Source organism: Sphaerodactylus townsendi, linkage group LG03, assembly GCF_021028975.2.
Source record: "Sphaerodactylus townsendi isolate TG3544 linkage group LG03, MPM_Stown_v2.3, whole genome shotgun sequence".
Taxonomy (NCBI): Eukaryota; Metazoa; Chordata; class Lepidosauria; order Squamata; family Sphaerodactylidae; genus Sphaerodactylus; species Sphaerodactylus townsendi.
Window position 1 is genome coordinate 8,596,536 of NC_059427.1, and position 17,868 is coordinate 8,614,403.

A 17,868-nucleotide genomic window follows, 5' to 3' on the forward strand; every position below is an offset into this window, starting at 1 on the left:
TTTTAAAGCTATCCAGGTTAGTGGCCATCACCACCTCCTGTGGCAGCATATTCCAAACACCAATCACACGTTGCGTGAAGAAGTGTTTCCTTTTATTAGTCCTAATTCTTCCCCCCAGCATTTTCAATGAATGCCCCCTGGTTCTAGTATTGTGAGAAAGAGAGAAAAATTTCTCTCTGTCAACATTTTCTACCCCATGCATAATTTTATAGACTTCAATCATATCCCCCCTCAGACGTCTCCTCTCCAAACTAAAGAGTCCCAAACGCTGCAGCCTCTCCTCATAAGGAAGGTGCTCCAATCCTTCAATCATCCTCGTTGCCCTTCTCTGCACTTTTTCTATCTCTTCGATATCCTTTTTGAGATGTGGCGACCAGAACTGAACACAGTACTCCAAGTGCGGTCGCACCACTGCTTTATATAAGGGCATGACAATCCTTGCAGTTTTATTATCAACTCCTTTCCTAATTATCCCCAGCATAGAGTTTGCCTTTATCACAGCTGCCATGCATTGAGTTGACATTCCCATGGAACTATCAACTAAGACGCCCAAATCCCTTTCCTGGTCTGTGACTGTTAGCACTGACCCCTGTAGTGTGTATGTGAAGTTTGGATTTTTTGCCCCTATGTGCATCACTTTACATTTAGCTACATTGAACTGCATTTGCCATTTCTTAGCCCACTCACCTAATTTATCAAGATCCGCTTGGAGCTCTTCGCAATCCTTTGTGGTTCTTACCACCCTATATAATTTGGTATCATCTGCAAACTTGGCCACCACACTCTCTCAGAACCCTCTCAACTCCCCCCCCCCCACCCACTCCAGAAGCAAAGCTCACCAAGCTTGGATGCTATTACTCAAGGCCTCTTGGAGCCACCTTGAAAGTCTGGCGCCTCTATCTTCGAAAATGTGCAGCCAGCGCTTACACGCTCAGACATTCCCCAGAATCTGCCAGGCTCTTCAGCAAGTTCTGTGGTAGGAAAAATTACTTTTCCCACCATAGACTTCAATGGGGCTTTCTGTTATGCCCAGATGGCTCTGTGGTAGAAGTTTCAACAGGAGGCACTGTGGCAGGAATCTTGCTCTGGGTGGGGGCATTTCCTGTAGCTGCTGGTGTGAGTCTCCTGAAAGGAACCAGCCAAATTTGCTAAAATATGTGTGGAAGAGGAAAATGCTGTGGGCAATGAGTTGAAGGTGAACCTGATGCCCACAGCATTCGGCCATCACAGGCAAACTTTAGCAAAGTTGGCTGGTTCCTTTCAGGAGACTCCAGCAGCCCTGCAGGAAATAAGTGCCCCCACCCAGAGCAAGACCCCTACCACAGTGCCTCCTGTTGAAACCTCTACCACAGAGCTGGGCATAACAGAAATCCCCATTGAAGTCTATGGTGGGAAAAATAATTTTTCCCACCACAGAACTTGCTGAAAAGCCTGGCAGATTCTGGGGAATGTCTGAGTGTGTAAGCACAACATAGTATAATTTGTACATTAGATTCTAGCAATATCTAACACCATGTATTGCAGAGTGTATGGAGCCATTTGGGTCTGTGTGTCAGCTCTGTTGAGAGACTAGTAAGAAAATTATTACTGCTAACATGTCCCACTTAATATAAATGTTAAGAATGTTTAAAAAGACTAGAAATACTTAGTAAGGTTTTGCAGAGTGTATGCAGCCATTTGGGTTTGTGTGTCAGCTCTGTTGAGAGACAAATAAGAAAATTATGACTGCTAACATTTCCCACTATAATAATTATTGTTTTTGTAAAACCAATTTTGTAAAATTGTTACTTTATATAAATGTTAAAAATGGTGTTAGATATTGCTAGAATCTAATGTACAAATTATACTATGTTGTTTATTTATTTGTAGAAAGACCTGTGCATGGCAAATGAATGAATAATTTTCCTGAAGGAATTGCTTCTCCTGAGGAAGACTACAGTGAAAACATACTTATAAACGCGCGAGTCATTTGGGAAGTACTTTCTATATGGAATTGAAATTGAATTGAAAAAACTGGATGTACAATTATTGGATTCAGTAACTGGACAATTTAAATATACATAAATACATTCATTGAATATATTGATTCTCCGTCTTCAGTGTGTGACGCGCTGTTTTGTTCCTCTGTCATTTACGTTACACACAATTTGGCTTGTTTTCACACTAAGTGACTTTAGCCAAAGAGAGGCTGTGGAACCTTTAGGAGAGAGGGTGGAAGAGTAAAGTGCATGGAAAATCTGTCTTCACCTCAAGATGGGTTGGGGAGTGGCAGAGAAATTATTTAGGCAGCTAGGCTTTGCCCAGTAAAGAAAAAAAAAGCTATCTATAGGATGGGTACATAGGTCTCAGGGACCAATAGAAAGGGTAGCCCCCATCTCCTTAGCAAAGAATGGGGGATGGGGCACCCCTTTGAGGGTCCATAACTTTGGACCCCCTGAACCAAACTGCACCAAACCTGGGGGGTCCCATTAGGACAGTTTCCAGATGATACCCTGAAATTTTGGTGCCAATACATCCAAAAATGCGCCCCCTGCAGGAACATCCCAGAAATTTGCCCAAGAATCTTTGTTCTGCATTGAGTTTTCTGTATTGCTGTCAATGGGGGTTGCAGGCTGTGGGGCACATTTCTGAAGGCAAAGTCTCAAAACCTTCAGGGTCTCATCAGGAGACTGCCCTGATGATACCCCCCAGGTTTGGTGCAGTTTGGTTCAGGGGGGCCAAAGTTATGGACCCTCAAAACTGTAGCCCCCATCTCCTATTAGCTCCCATTGGAAACAATGGGGGATGGGGCACCCCCTTTGGGAGTCCATAACTTTGGACTCTTTGAACCAAACCTCACCAAACTTGGGGAGTAGCATAAGGACAGTCTCCTGATGATACGCTGAAATTTTTGTGCTGATATGTCTAAAAATGCACCCCCTGCAGGCACCAATGTCCTGGTGCAAAAGAAAATTGGTCGTGGTGGAGTGGCCACCCATGGGGGGGGGGGGGGCATCCAACTCAGGTTTTGCCCAGGGCTACAGTTTGCCTCGTTGTGCCCCTGGTGCGGGGGCTGGGACTGGGGGCTGGGACTGGGGGCGGGGGGGGGGCGGCACTCCGTTGGGGAAAGTCCCCGCCGGGATAGGGTTAGTGGGTCTCCCTCCTCTCCAGAGGGCGCTCCCAGCCCGGAGAAGAAGATGCCAGCAGCCTCAGCCGACTGGGATGCCACGCCACGCCCCCAGACTCTCCCGACCAGCAAGGTCCAGTCCCAGGGACGGGGGAAGCCCTCGAGCCGGCCCCACCGGCCCTTAAAAACCAGGACGGGGATTTGGAGTACGGAGGCCGGAAGGGGTGGGCCGCGCCACAGGAGCCGCTGCGGATTGGCTTGTAATGCATCACAGTGGATAAAAGGGAAGGGCGGGAGAGGTGGAGGCTGTGCTGAAGAGAGGGCGACGGACTGGGTGGCGGAAGAAGCAGAGCGATCCTGAGGGATTTCCGAGACAGGCCGGGTTCATCGGGCCAGAACAGTTTACAGGCCTGCACGGGAGAGGGGGCGAGGAGGGCTAGACTTGAAGGGACAGACCCCCACCCCCACCCCGCTCCGGAGGCTCAGTTTGAGTAGCCGCCCCACTGAGAACGAGGGCGAGGACGGTGTTACCAGCAGCTGCCGTGAAGGGATTGGAGGGACGGATTAACCACCTCAGGGGGTGCCACTTGAGGCGGAGGTGCACAGTAAGCCTTATCCAATTATTGACAACTCAGCTCTGCACCAAATGAAAGCCAATCAGACAGTGTTGTTGTTCACTTCATCTTCCTAGACCCTTAAGACAATTCCTTAAAACCTTCTGAGAATCTCAGTTGTTTGTCCCACACTGAACTGTTCTTCTTCCATAAATAATTGTAAGCAAAACATTAGAGTTTGAAGAAGAAGAGTTTGGATTTATATCCCCCCTTTCTCTCCTGTAGGAGACTCAAAGGGGCTTACAATCTCCTTGCCCTTCCCCCCTCACAACAAACACCCTGTGAGGTAGGTGGGGCTGAGAGAGCTCCGAGAAGCTGTGGCTAGCCCAAGGTCACCCAGCTGGCGTGTGTGGCTGTGCACAGGCTAATCTGAATTCCCCAGATAAGCCTCCACAGCTCAGGCGGCAGAGCGGGGAATCAAACCCGGTTCCTCCAGATTAGATACACGAGCTCTTAACCTCCTACGCCACTGCTGCTCCTGGTTAATACTGGTTATCTTATTTTAACCTTTCAGCGAAGTAAGGTATGGGTGAAAAACTTTTTCCCCCTTACACAATGACTAATTTGTTACTTATAGATACTTAAAATGTGTGGCTAGCATATTTCTGCTACCACTTGCTTCAGCATTCCAATGTGACTGACTCTGACCTATCCCTCCTGGACATTTTCTCCGTCAACTTCCCCAGCTTAGTTATTTGTTAATATTATCAAAGTGACTATTCTCAACCCATGCCAGCTTGGTCATGGCTACTAGAAGGTGAGCGAGGGGTGGCTGAGAAAGCACCTGGCCATCACATGCCATTTTGCATATAATTTTGTGTATGCAGACAAAAAAATGGGCAGAAAAATCCCATGTGGGCCACTATGCCAGAAACGGACCACTTCTATGTGCCTAATCTTTCTTTTCAATCCCTGTCTCTCCTTTTCTTCAGGGAGAAGCTCGCTGAGGGACCATCTGAAGCAAAAAAATGGAGAATGAAGATGGCACAAGAACCAAAGTGGAGGGAGTATCAGTGGAGAGAGAAGAATCTCCTCATGTCTTCCAGGCTGGGAGTATTGAGGAATTCCTGCAAAGGAGTCCAAGAAATTTGATGGATCAGGAAGCAGGGGAGGGTTCTGTTTCCCTTGAGCAGTGGGAAGCCCAGTGGCAGGAGTTCCTCAGCACAGTGGAAAACCCTCACTTTGGATGTGGAATCCCACAATTGCCAGAGAAACCTTCACCCTGGGAAGATGCCAAGGCCTTTCTGGCTTCCTTTGAGCAAGTGGCCGAAGCCTGTTGGTGGCCCAGAGATGACTGGGTGATCCGACTCCTGCCGGCCCTCAGCGGAGAAGCTGCAAAGGCCTTTAACAATCTCAGTGCCAACGACAAAGAGGATTATGGGAAGGTGAAGGCAGCCATCTTGCAGGGGGACGCTCTGAGGCAGGAGAAGCAGCGGCAACAATTCAGGCATTTCTGCTACCTAGAGGCTGAGGGGCCCCGGAAGGCTTACAGTCAACTTTGGGAAATGTGCCATGGGTGGCTGAGAGTGGATAACCATAGCAAGGAGCAAATCTTGGAGATCTTGATCCTGGAGCAGCTGCTGAGCATCCTGCCCCCTGAGATGCAGAGCTGGGTGAGAGAGAATTCCCCTGAGAGCTGCTCCCAGGCAGTGGCCCTGGCCGAGGAGTTCCTCTTGAGGCAGGAGAAACAGGTGAGAGGCCTTTTTGCAGAGTGAGTGCAGATTGCAGAAGAACCTGGGCTGCAGACAAGGCTGAGACCTTTGTCTGTACCAAGAGAAGAACGGGAATGGCAAGGCATGATGGGAGGGTCTGTTGCCCTGGAAACTTAATCCGGAGTTTGTGGGATTCATTGCTCAGACTTGATGGGGTCACCTTACTACTGAAAGAGGGGTTCTGGAGTTCTGGGTGCTTTGGATTCCTGCCCCCTTGCCCTGTCCAAGGTGTGAACTAGAGCACAATCTGCAGAGTTCGCCCATCAGAGTCCCAAAGATCTCATATATCCTTCTTCCTACATAGTTTCTTGGGTGCCAATTTTGCTTGGGGCTTTCTTTGTGGTGGTGCCTACTTTTTGGATGCTGTTGCCTAGGTGTTCAGTGCGATATTTTAGATGGTGAACTCTGTAAAAATATGTTTGGAAGATAAGGAGGCTATCATGAATTCATATTAATGGCTATTTCTTGATTCTTATAAAGGCAGCAGCTAGGTGTGTCTCTGAACCAGGTCAACCTCTATCTGAGAGTAGTCGGGGACATCCCCTGATGGACTTCAAGGAAGAGGAGGGCGGAGAGGTCATCCTGATGGGTAAGAAGAAGAAAAGGGGGCTGGATTTATACCCCATCTTTCTCTCCTGTAAGGAGTCTCAAGGAGGCTTACAAGCTCCTTTTTCCTTCATGACCCCACAACAGATAACTTGTGAGGTAGGTGGGACTGAGGAAGTTCTGAGAGAACTCTGACTAGCCCAAGGTCACCCTGTAGGCATCCAATTAATCATGTGGAAGAGTGGGGAATCAAACCCCATTCTCCAGATTAGGGTTATTTATTTATTTATTTATTTTATTAAACTTCTATACCGCCCTTCCCCGAAGGGCTCAGGGCAGTGTCCATCGATTATATAAAAAAGTTAAAATCCATTCCACATGCTCCTAACCACTACACCAATCTGGCTTTCAAGTAGGGGTGGAAGCCTATGGAGGCATGGGATTGGGGGAGGGGGCTTCTTGCCAAGGAGGGGGCTTCTGCAGTGTCTCACTTGGAAACTCCTGTGACTCTTTTAATCCTTTAAGAGGCTGTGGTTATCCTTAAATATTAGATATTCCAGGAAAAGGGGCTGGTACTTAAGAAGCACACTATTGGATGAGGCCAGTCTCTTTCCTAGAATGGTCAGATAAATACCTTCTTGCCTTTCCTGTTTCCCTGAAAATTTGGCATTCATTGTGAAAGGCATGGGGTCCCCTTTAAACGTGGGTTTTTACTTGATGAGGTTCTGCCTTCCCTGATAGAAGGACTGAAGCCACTCAGCTTCTAGCAGAGCAAAAAATACACGCAGCAGAGTTGCTTAAGGAAGTTACTTCTTTATAGAGTTTAAAAATAATGCAGGCTACATAAAATATATATTTACAGAAGAAGTCAAAACATAAGTGCTCAAGGACTGGCAAGCAAAAAACAGACTTACATGCATACAAAGGATGTAATAGCCGATAGCATATCATAGCAACCCAATAACACTGCAAATAGAAGATAGCAGGCAGCCTGTGCAGCAACAGCATAACGGAGAGAGAAACACACACACAAACATGCCTATGAATAGAGAAGAGAGAGTATAGAAGCTACACCACCCTTATTAACCAGCTGCCCAGCATTAACTTACAATTAAACCCAATGGTGCGACTGACATTGTTCCTACAAACATTTAACGCATATTGCCAAATACTTTAACATTCCCCTCCCCTCCCCCAGCAAATATGCATTTTGGAGAGGCTGAAATCCATTGAGTACCTACTCATGACCTGCCTTTCTACTCTGAATTCTGTGAAATCACAGGAATGGATTTCACAATAAGTGTTTAAACATAACCATCAATAGCAGAGAATGGAAAGTCAAATATGAAAGGCAGCCTCTTTTTTTCCCTTTAAAGTACACATAAGGAGTTTGGGGGAGGTGACAAATATAAACATTGCTTTACTGAAGGGCTTAGCCAGGGAAAAAGTGAGACCATCTTCTCGGGGGGGGGGGCTCTGATGAAAGAAACGAAATGCATACCCCATTGATGAAGAGTCCCTTATTGGTGGCATGGCTTCTAGCATAGTGCTGATCGGATCTCTCTTTTTTATCCAGTAGGAGATGAGGAGACAGCTGGGGAATTCCAGGGGTTTTCATTGAAAAAAGCCAAAAATGAAAAGCCTGAAGGAAACTTAGGGGATGGATATGGACCTCAGAAGCAGACCAGAAGCCATGTAAAGAAGTTGAGAGATAGACCCATTCCTTGCCAAGGAGGGGGCTTCTGCAGTGTCTCACTCAAAGAAGAAAGGCCAAGTGAAGAAAGAAGCACCAAAGACCTCTGTATTAACCAGAGAATCCACTCCTGGGAAAAAGAAAATAGCAATGTGGCCATTGGAAGGACCTTCGTTGAGAGCACAAACATTATCTCTCAGGAGCAAATTCACTCAAGAGAGAAATCACATAATTGTTTGGAGTGTGGGAAGAGCTTCAGTCGAAAAGTAGCCCTTACTTCACATCGAAAAATTCACACAGGTGAGGATCCATATAAAATGCTGAGTAGTGTACAAAGAGCTTCTCTGATGCTGCAGACTTTACATTGATTGGTGTGTGGGATCCCACAAGGAGCAATTCTCTCTCCAATGTTATTAGCATCTATATACATCTTCTTGCCATGTTGGTTCAGAGTTTCAGGCTGGGGTGTCAGCAGTACACTGATGATACCCAACTACGTCTGCTGTTAGGAGGACGGCCAGATATCGTCTCACATGTTCTGTCCAGGTCATGATGGAAGCCGTGATGAACTAATTAAAGCAGTACTGGCTGAAATTAAACCCATTGAAGACAGAGGTCCTGTGACTGGACCAGGTAGGGGCAGAGGGAGATGGTCAGCATCCAGCCCTTGTCAGTCCCAATTAACACCTGCGCCCCCTGTCAAGAACGTAGGAGTGATCCTGGATGCCTTCTTGTCTATGGAGGCATAGGCCACACATATATCCAGCCTGGCATTTTACCACCTGCACCAGGCAAGACTACTGGCACCCTATCTATTTCAGTCCGACTTAGCCACAGCAGTCCATACAATGGTCACCTCCAGGCTAGATTACTGCAACCAGTTCTGCGCAGGATGACCCTTGAGCCTGCTTCAGGAACTCCAGCTGGTGCAAAATGCAATGGCCAAGGTCATTAAAGAGACCCCATGTTGGACGCAGAGCCAGCCAGTATTCCGTCAACTGCACTGACTCTGGGTGGAGTATTGAATCAGGTTCAAGGTCCTGGTGCTAACTTTCAAAGCCCTCGGAGGTCTGGGGTTTGCATATCTGCAGGATCTTCTCTTTCAAAACAGTCTCCAAAGAGCATTACACTTGACTAGTAACAACTTGCTGGTGGTCCTTGGCCCAAAAGCTTTCTTGCTGTTTTTAACCAGGACCAGAGACTTTTCAGCTCTGGCCCTAGCATGGTGCAACACTCTGTCAAGTGAGACCCAGGCTCTGAGAGACCTGGCACAGTTTTGCACGGCCTGTAAGACAGAGCTGTTCCGCCAGGTTATGATTGAGGACAGCAATGATATCCATCTATTGGCCTCCCCTTTTTCCCCACTTCCCCTTCCCTCTTTTTTTCTCCATTAACACTAGCATGAATTTGGGTTTTTAAGGGGTTTCATTTTAACTTTTATCCCTCAGTGCCAGGCGCTGGGACACGGTTGTGGAATTGTATTGTTTTATTGTGTTTAACCAATGTTATTTGCTGTCCTGAGCCCATAAGGCAGTGATGGCGAACCTTTTTGAGACAGAGTGCCCAAACTGCAACCCAAAACCCACTTATTTATCTCAAAGTGCCAACCCGGCAATTCAACCTGAATACTGAGGTTTTAGTTTAGAAAAAACAATTGGCTCAGAGGCGTAAGCTTGGTGGCAGTCGGTGGCTTTGCTTTGAAGCAACCATGCAACTCTTCCAATGGGTGAATCCGACCCTAGGAGGTTTACTCAGAAACAAGCCATTGCCAGCAACGAGGAGCTTACTCCCAGGTAAAAAGGATCCACTTTAGTTCTTAATGAAAATCAGTGGGGTTTAACAGCGCTTAGCAGGGTTACCTACACTGCTTCCCCAAAACTAGGTCTTAGGTTTAATGCTAATGATTGAGCCCAACGGCCCAGGCCAGCCTAGATGTGTGTGTGGGGGTCTCTGTTTGCGAGTGCCCACAGAGAGGGCTCTGAGTGCCACCTCTGGCACCCGTGCCATAGGTTCGCCATCACTGCCATAAGGAGATGGGTGGCATAGAAAATGAATGGATTAGTTAAATGAATCAATGTCCATTGATGCACACTTCAGTGTACAGTTGGTAAAAGCTACTGAAATGTTTTGAGTGTAAAAAGAACTTCAAGTACAGATCAGAGTTCTTTGCGTGGCTGCTAATGAAATCTTTGGTTGATTACCCACTGCTAGGGAAAGCAAGAAGCATGACTGGGGTAAGAGGAAGTGTGTGGGGACAAGAAATCTTTCCCCAACGCGCCTCCTCTGTCAGTAGGCCACAAACAGGAAGCACATCGAGACAAGATTTCTTGCCCCAGTGCGCTTCCTGTCCCATTGTACACCAGAGTGCTATTGGCTAATCGGCCTCTCTCTTTGATTCCCTCAGGGAATGATCAGCAGAATGAAGATGAGGAAATGCATGGATTAACACTGGAAAAGACCAAGCGAGAAGAAGTGAAAGGAAACTTCCAGAATCAAGGTGAACCAAAGTGGAAGGAAGATAGCCATGCAGTGGAGAAGATGAATGGTTCTATTTCTTTCCAAGGGGAGGATTTCCATGAAGTAATTCATATGTCAGAGGAAACATATAAATGCTTGGAGTGCGAAATTCAATTATCAAATCAAACCGAATATAATTTCCATTTGCGAACACACAAAGAAAAGAAGACACATCACTGCTCAGAGTGTGGGAAGAGTTTCCTACGCCAAAAAGAGCTTGTTATTCATTATAGAATCCACACAGGAGAGAAACCGTATAACTGCTGTGGCAAGGGCTTCTCGCGTAAAGCAAACTTTATACGTCATCGAAGAAGGCATCCAGAAGAGAAGCCATATGAATGCTCAGAGTGCGGAAAGAAGTACAGGCAGAGTTTGTATCTTCAACAGCATCAAAGAATCCACACAGGAGAGAAAGTGTTTGAATGCTCTGAGTGTGGAAAGAGATTTTTACAGAAATTACACTTTCTATATCACCAGAAAAGTCATGCAGATGAGAAATTGTTTAAATGTTCACAGAGGGAAAAGAAATTCAGTCAGAGTCACGATCTTCAACAGCATCAAAGAACCCACACAGGCATTTATGAATGCTCAGAATATGGACAGAAATCCAGTCAGAATGGACATCTTCAACAGAATCTAAGAATCAACCCTGGTGAGAAACCTTTTGAATGTTTGGAGCATGGAAAGAAATTCAGAAATCGTGGCAATCTTCAAATGCATCTAAAAATCCACACAGGTGAGAAACCTTTTGAATGCTCAATGTGTGGAAGGAAGTTTAGTCGGAAATACCACCTTCAACGGCATCTAAAAATCCATTTGAAGACGAACTTATCAGCAGAGTTTAAAGCGGAGTCACTCTGGTAAGATGAGAAGGTCTTTAGTCTTCTTGCACTCAGTGCAACCTTCTACCACACTTGGAAAAGAATATTCTCCACGCAATATGTTCTTTCCTTAGGAAGATTTTACTTTAGTTAGCAGTTGCAAGGTTACACAAGTCTATTCTATACAAGACTATACAGAACTCTTCAGCAAGGACAAAGTGAACACACTCTGAACTTAACTCAGACTCTATCTCTATCTCAACTTCACATTGCTTATACATCTATCTCAAAGCATTGCATATACATCCAACTGGATACTTTTCCCCCGCCCAGGCAACAGCCCCCCATTGGTCCAGAGTCACAGTTGAACTAACCAATCACATTAAAGGTCAACCGCTGCTACTTCCTGCCCCTAGACTGACCGTCTCCAGCCCCTGGGGTTGGTAAACTTCTGCTGACTTAGAAGATGACCTTTTTGTGAACTTTTACTCTTTTTTATATATCATGACAAAACTCAATAACTACTCAGCCTGCAACACAAACTTCTCTCATATTTCAGACATTAAGTATATCAGATGCCGCACCGAAATAAAACTGTATAAAATCCTTTGAGCATAGAATAATCTTGCATTTGCCCAGAAACCTTTTCATAACCATAAAACTCGCAAAAATTCACACTGTGAAAAACCAGTATAAAAGCCGATATTGTGGAAGGAGCTTTAGCCATGATCAAAGTGTCAAATGGACCATACAGGGAGAAACAGGATATGCTGTGATGGGGAAAAAAGATTTGAGATTAGCTCTGGCTTCCTTAACTATGAAAGAATCCACAAAGGGACAGCCTCCAAATGCTCCCTGTGTGGCAAGAGCTGGACCCAGAGATCAAAGAATTCCTGCAAGTGTAAAACTTTGCCTTATGTTCTTGCACCATCCACTGAGGCTCTGCTTCAATTGCCCAGGATGTTGAGGGCTCAGAAACCGCTTATACAACAAAGGCTTTTTAGCAGTTGCTTGTTGTTTGTGGAACTCCTTGCCTAGGGACCTTTGCCATGTGACCTCTTTCCATCTGGCTAAAACGTTTATCATATCCAAGGAATGAATATACTGGTTGACAACACTTAGATCTCCATCCCCCCTACTCCTGACAGTAAGGTAGTATGACCAGACAACATCCCAACTAGCAAATGGTTCTTACCTGGCAGGGAGGCCTGAGAGGGCAGAAGGATCAAAATGACCGTCAGGAGTGACAGCTGAATGCTCTTTTCTCTGAGGCCAGTGTTTGAATTGGGCGGCACTCACAAGTTCTGTTTTTACAAAGCAGCCCATATAGGGTGAGCAGAAATTGGTAGAATTCAATGTGTCAGTCTTATTAGTTTCCTTTCAGACTACACTATCTTCTCATTATCTGAATACTGTGTGTCCAATAGCCTGGAGAGCCCTATCCCCCTAGTAGAAGTTTAATGGGGTTTTTGTATCAGGTAATATTTCTTGCCATGGCATGAAAAGTTTCTCCTGCTCTTCACCACACATTACTTCTCTTTTCAGGGGACAGGACATTTTTTTCCCGGAGTTGTTGACAGCTCCAATAATGGTGCATAGCACATTTTCTTTTCTCTCATGGGCCCTTGAATTCCTCCTCAGAAATTATGCCTTCTCTGAGGTAACTGAGAAAACTCTTTTCATCTCATGCTTCAGCCTATAAAGTTATCACATTCTTTCGTCAGTCTAAGAAAATATAAAACTCACTGAGTTTGAATGATAGAACTCATTAACTCATAGAAGAGAATCTTAGTTTTTACAGAATAACATCAGTTGCTCATTTACTTTGCTGAATTTTTTGTCTGACTTTTTAAAATCTGAATTGGAATTTAACTTTTAAAAAGTTTGTCTATGGTGAACATGCTGGGTTTGCTTATTATTTTATATTGAGGTACAGACCCCCCCTCCTCCCCTGTCCAGCAGACTCTGTCATTTGGGGTTTTTTGCAACTGCCGCTCTTGATAAGTGAATTCAACTTATTTTGCCCAAATTCATGATCTAGACTAGGCTGCCAATGGGTCTTCTGGGTTTCTTTCTGCCTGTTAACCTGTTCTGTCAGTACTTGTAGTGATACTTTTTAATCTCTGTTTTTCTAATGGTTTGTTCTGTGTTTACATTGATAGTTTGTGGCTTTTCTGCAGTATTTTTGGGAAGACAGGCTATGAACTTCTCGAATAAAGATTTTTTTTTAAAAAAAAGAGTTTGCAATGTTTGCTCATATGATAACTAATCCCTCCAAGGGGCATCACCTGCTCTGGGCAGTTTGGAACCCAATTTGAAGGGGATGCAAGTTGCATCATGCCACCTGTTGTCAGAACTCAAGCTTTCAAAAACAGCTGGGTGTGAAGGAGTGGCGAAGGGTGCTAGAGAACGGGAAGGTGGGCAATATCTTCCTGCCCTCATCAATACCACCCCTATTTTTCGGAAATGGCCTTGAACTAGTAAAGATCCAAGAAGTTCCACTCAACAGGTAGGATGACTGATGGCAGCTCCTGGGGTTCAGCTCGAGCTCTGGACTCCTAGGCCCCTTCTGCACACGCAAAATAATGCATTTTCAAACCACTTTTACAACTGTTTGCAAGTGGATTTTGCTATTCCGCACAGCTTCAAAGAGCACTGAAAGCAGTTTGAAAGTGCATTATTCTGCATGTGCGGAATGAGCCTTAGTGTTCCTAATTCCTACCACATGTTTATCGAGGTTATGTATGTGGTCTCCACAAGGACAGTCAGCCTGGCATAGTGATTACAAGCAGCAGACTCTAATCTGGAGAGCCAGATTCAATTCCCCACTCTTCTACATGAAGCCAAATGGGTGACCTTGGGCCAGTCACAGTTCTCTCAGAACTTCCCCAGCCCACACAAAGGCAGCCAATGACAAACTACCTCAGAACATCTTCTGCCTTGAAAACCCCAAAGGTTTGCCATAAGTCAGCTGTGGCTTGACAGCACTTTCTATCACCGTACCTGGTCCCCACAAGGAGATCAGCTGCGAAGGGCTGATATGCAAACCATGTTACATGTTTAGGCAAGGGGCAGATTTTTCATTTGGAGTCTGCTCCATTGAACCCGTTAGAAAAATCCCAGGTCTGTCTTGTCTCTCCATCAAGTTTTTATTCAGTCTACCAGAACGTGAAAAATCAGTAATCTAATGGTGGAGGGAGAGATTAGACATCTAAGATCTAAATTATTATTTTAGAGTTAGGTACATTTCAACAAATTATCTAACTATTTATTGTTGATTTATATTGCTTTAATGACAGTTGTAAATCTCTGTGTGCCTCCAGGAAAGGGTGATGAAGAAATCAAATAACTAAGATGCAACAGCCCAACCCATTCAGAAACCTGTGACTCATAATATTTTCATTCACAAAAGAAACTGTATTTCTGTGGCTCTCCAGCTAAGAAAGTCATTTCTTGCACACCCAGGCTCATTCCGCACATGCAGAATAATGCACTTTCAAACTGCTTTCAATGCTCTTTGAAGCTGTGCGGAATGGCAAAATCCACTTGCAAACAGTTGTGAAAGTGGTTTGAAAACGCATTATTTTGCGTGTGCGGAAGGGGCCCCAGATTAATAACAGCAACAGTGATTTATATTAACAATGTATAGTATTAATTCTGTCCTGTTCTGTTGCCTTATTGCTGTGCAATGTACTTCAGTCCTTAAATCTGGTTTTAATAAGCACAATTTCTAAAATCCTGAAGCTAAAGTGAGCTTAGTTTGCTGCCATTTCCCCTTCCTTTGGTTTATTATACACGCTGCCCCCATTTCTAATGAAGTATTATACATGCTGCCCCCATTTCTAATGAACATGGTGGTAAAAGAGAGCCAGTGTGGTGGTTAAGAGCAGGTGGATTCTAATCTGGAGAACCAAGTTTGATTTCCCCACTCCTCCACCTGAGTGGCAGAGGCTTATCTGGTGAACCAGATGTGTTTCTGCACTCCTACATTCCTGCTGGGTGACCAGTTCTTCAAAACTCTCAGCCCCATCTATCTCACAAGGTGTCTGTTGTGGGGAGAGGAAGGAAAAGGAGCTTGTAAGCCACCTTTTCTCCCAAATGGGCACCCAAAGTGGTTTACATTGTTTTCCTTTCATGTCTTTATGTTTTCAAATGATGCCAAAGGCCATATAGCATATTTTGAAGAAAAAATATCTGTATTTAATAAGCCATTTGTCAGATACAAGTACAGAGAACAAGATTTGTCCTACTTTGTATACAATGAGGGCAGCTTTGACCCTTGAAAGGTTATACTCTGGAAATCTTGTCAGTCTATATGGCTCTATTGGATTTGAATCTGGTGGCAGGGAGCAAGCCAAGCCAGGGATATATTGGTCACAGTGCCAGGCTGAAGTCTTTATTATGATCATAGTCCAGCAAGAATCTGCTGGGGAAAAATGGGAGCACGAGAAATGTGGAAACATAAGAGAAATGGGATAAGAATGTAAATATTAAAATTAAAAAATTAAGAGAGGGGCAAGGCATAAGGTGTCACCCTCTCAATAATGTGGGGAAATTAGCTTAGAGCAGACTGCTCATTAATGTTGCAAGAGGCTGGGTAAGGGATCTTTAGTACCAGTCTATATGAAGATCAGCTCTCAGAAGAAAATCCACATATGATGCAAATTTGACAATATTGTAAGGCATCTTCATTCAAAAGACCAGGCAGGAGGTGATGTGAAAGACCTCTACCCAGAACTCTGGAGGCTCATTCCGCACATGCAAAATAATGCACTTTCAAGCTGCTTTCACAACTGTTTTTGCCATTCCGCACAGCTTCAAAGAGCCCTGAAAGCAGCTTGAAAGTGCATTATTCTGCGTGTGCGGAATGAGCCTGGAGAGCTGCTGTCAGTCTGAGTAGCCAGTACTGACTTTGATAGACCAAGGGTATGGTTCAGTACCAGGCAGCTTCATGTCTTCATGTATTGAATGGCACAGAAAAATCACAGGTTGCTTCGGGTCGCTACCTGCCAGATATGTTTGCCAGACCCCACTTGGAAAATACATGGATGTCTGGGGGTGGAGCCTGAGGAAGGCAGGGTTTGGAGAGGGGAGCCAGCTCAGCCAGGTATAATATCATAGAGTCCTCCTTCCAAAGTAGCCATTTTCTCCAGGGGTGATCTCTGTAATCTAGAGACCAGTTGTAATTCTGGGAGTCCTCCAAGTGCCACCTGAAAGCAGCAGGTTGACCGGCATTCGTTCTTGGCTTGGCCATGGACATTAATTTTCTTATATCAGTGGACTTGAATGCTTATCCACATGGCTGCACAGACAGCAAGCCCTCCCCTTTCTTTAAAAAAATAAGCCAAACAGTATCGGGTTTTTTTGGTAATGTAACAATAAAATCCCTCCAGTCAAGAGATGCTTGGAAGAACCTCCCTGGAGGAAGCACCTGTCCAGAATAGGGGTTACCAACCTCTAAATGGTGCCTGGAGATCTCCCAGAGGCTGATTCCGCATTGGCCAAAAACAGTGGTGTGAAAACGGTGTGATAACAGTATAAACCCTTTTACACCGTTTTAAACCCTTTTACACCGTTTTCACACCGTTTTCACACTGCTGTTTTTGACCCATGCGGAATCAGCCAGAATTACAACTGCTCTCCAGAGCAGTTTCCCTGGAGAAAATGGCTGCATTGGAGAATAGGCTCTTCAGGGCCCACTGAGATCCTGCTGTCCCAACTCCACTCCCAGAGCTCCAGGAATTTCCCAACCTGGAACTGTCAGTTTTATTTCAGAAGCAGCTTCCTCTGTTGGGATGGATGCTTGGCATGGAGTCTGCCAAGATTTTGTGACAGGCCCTATCCTTGTGGCAGCCATTTTGTGTTGGTACTCCATCTGTAGGGCAGGAGACTTCCACTCTACAGGAATGCCCTCTTGCTTCTGTGTAGGAAAAGTGGATGTCATCTGGATTTTGACCTGGGCCCTCCAGTGTTCAGTTTCTGGTGCTGCTTCCAAAAGGTCTGCTTTTCCATGCCTAGTAATGCTCCCACCCATCTCCTGGCTTGGTGTCTGTGCCTTGCACAGTTGCAGGGCTGGTAGAAAATCAACTGGTAAAGAATTATCTTACAGACCCTCTCTACAATGGGGAAAGCAATTCCTGTTGGATTTGGGGAAGTCTGTCCATTGGGTGCAAGACCCTGGTGTGTGTGTGGGAGGGCATAAGAATTGCACTCCTGATAGAGGGATGAAGGACCTTAAGAGCTGGAGGAAGAAGCAATGATCGAAGGGGTAAAACATAGCAATCCAGGGATGGAGCCTGGAAGAATGGGGTGGAGCCATGGGACGGCAGAGGATGCTGCCTGGTTATTCTGGGGTGGGTTGAAACAAAGAGCAAAAGCTCTTCAACCAAGCAGAAAATAGTCTGGATTGATCTGGAGTCGAACCTCTCATTGTGAGGGTTTACCTCTTTCACCAGGCTAAACGGCTTTCCACTTCTGGGCTAATCCAGACACCTGGACTATACTCCTTTACACTATGGATAGAGGGTTTCTATGGCTGAATATTCCTCCAATCAAAACAACATGTTGGAAACTAGCCTCTCAGGGAAATGGCAACCCCCAGTGAAAAGCTAGTTTTCAATTGCAGAGCATGTCCATGCTTTCAAATACAAAAATCCCTCACGGGAAGAATACCTGCATGTCAGGGGGAAGGCTTCCACTTTCTCTAAAATCTGCTAGTTTTCTACCTATGAAAAAAAAACCTTTCCCCTGAAAACAGAAATCTTGCATGTCAGAAGAGAAGGCTAAGCTAGAACTCTTCTTGACATCTGTAGTAATGCACTGCTGACCCAGCAGCGCCGTGGTAGAACGTTGGGACGCC

The 17,868-nt window shown here is 45.2% G+C and overlaps 1 protein-coding gene across 2 annotated transcripts; it reads left to right on the forward strand.

Moving 5' to 3' along the window:
- Nucleotides 1–3,285: 3,285 nt before the first annotated feature.
- On the forward strand, nt 3,286–13,246 carry LOC125428615 (zinc finger protein 397-like). 2 transcript variants are annotated; one of them, XM_048489043.1, is made up of 5 exons: nt 3,286–3,366; nt 4,653–5,411; nt 5,913–6,021; nt 7,555–7,971; nt 10,076–13,246. In XM_048489043.1, exons 2-5 carry the CDS (start codon nt 4,689–4,691, stop codon nt 11,050–11,052), a joined length of 2,226 nt encoding a protein of 741 aa, XP_048345000.1. In that variant the 5' UTR covers nt 3,286–3,366; nt 4,653–4,688; the 3' UTR covers nt 11,053–13,246. The 2 variants fall into 2 exon arrangements, with proteins under 2 accessions (XP_048345000.1, XP_048344999.1); XM_048489042.1 differs by lacking the exon at nt 3,286–3,366 and adding an exon at nt 3,405–3,711.
- Nucleotides 13,247–17,868: the final 4,622 nt, after the last annotated feature.

What these genes read in the sequence shown, in the direction of transcription:
- LOC125428615 (XM_048489043.1), top strand. Translation starts at nt 4,689, where the DNA reads ATGGAGAATGAAGATGGCACAAGAACCAAAGTGGAGGGAGTATCAGTG. An exon ending in TCTTGAGGCAGGAGAAACAG is followed by an intron (nt 5,412 to 5,912) that starts GTGAGAGGCCTT and finishes ATTCTTATAAAG; the next exon opens with GCAGCAGCTAGGTGTGTCTC. An exon ending in CGGAGAGGTCATCCTGATGG is followed by an intron (nt 6,022 to 7,554) that starts GTAAGAAGAAGA and finishes TTTTTTATCCAG; the next exon opens with TAGGAGATGAGGAGACAGCT.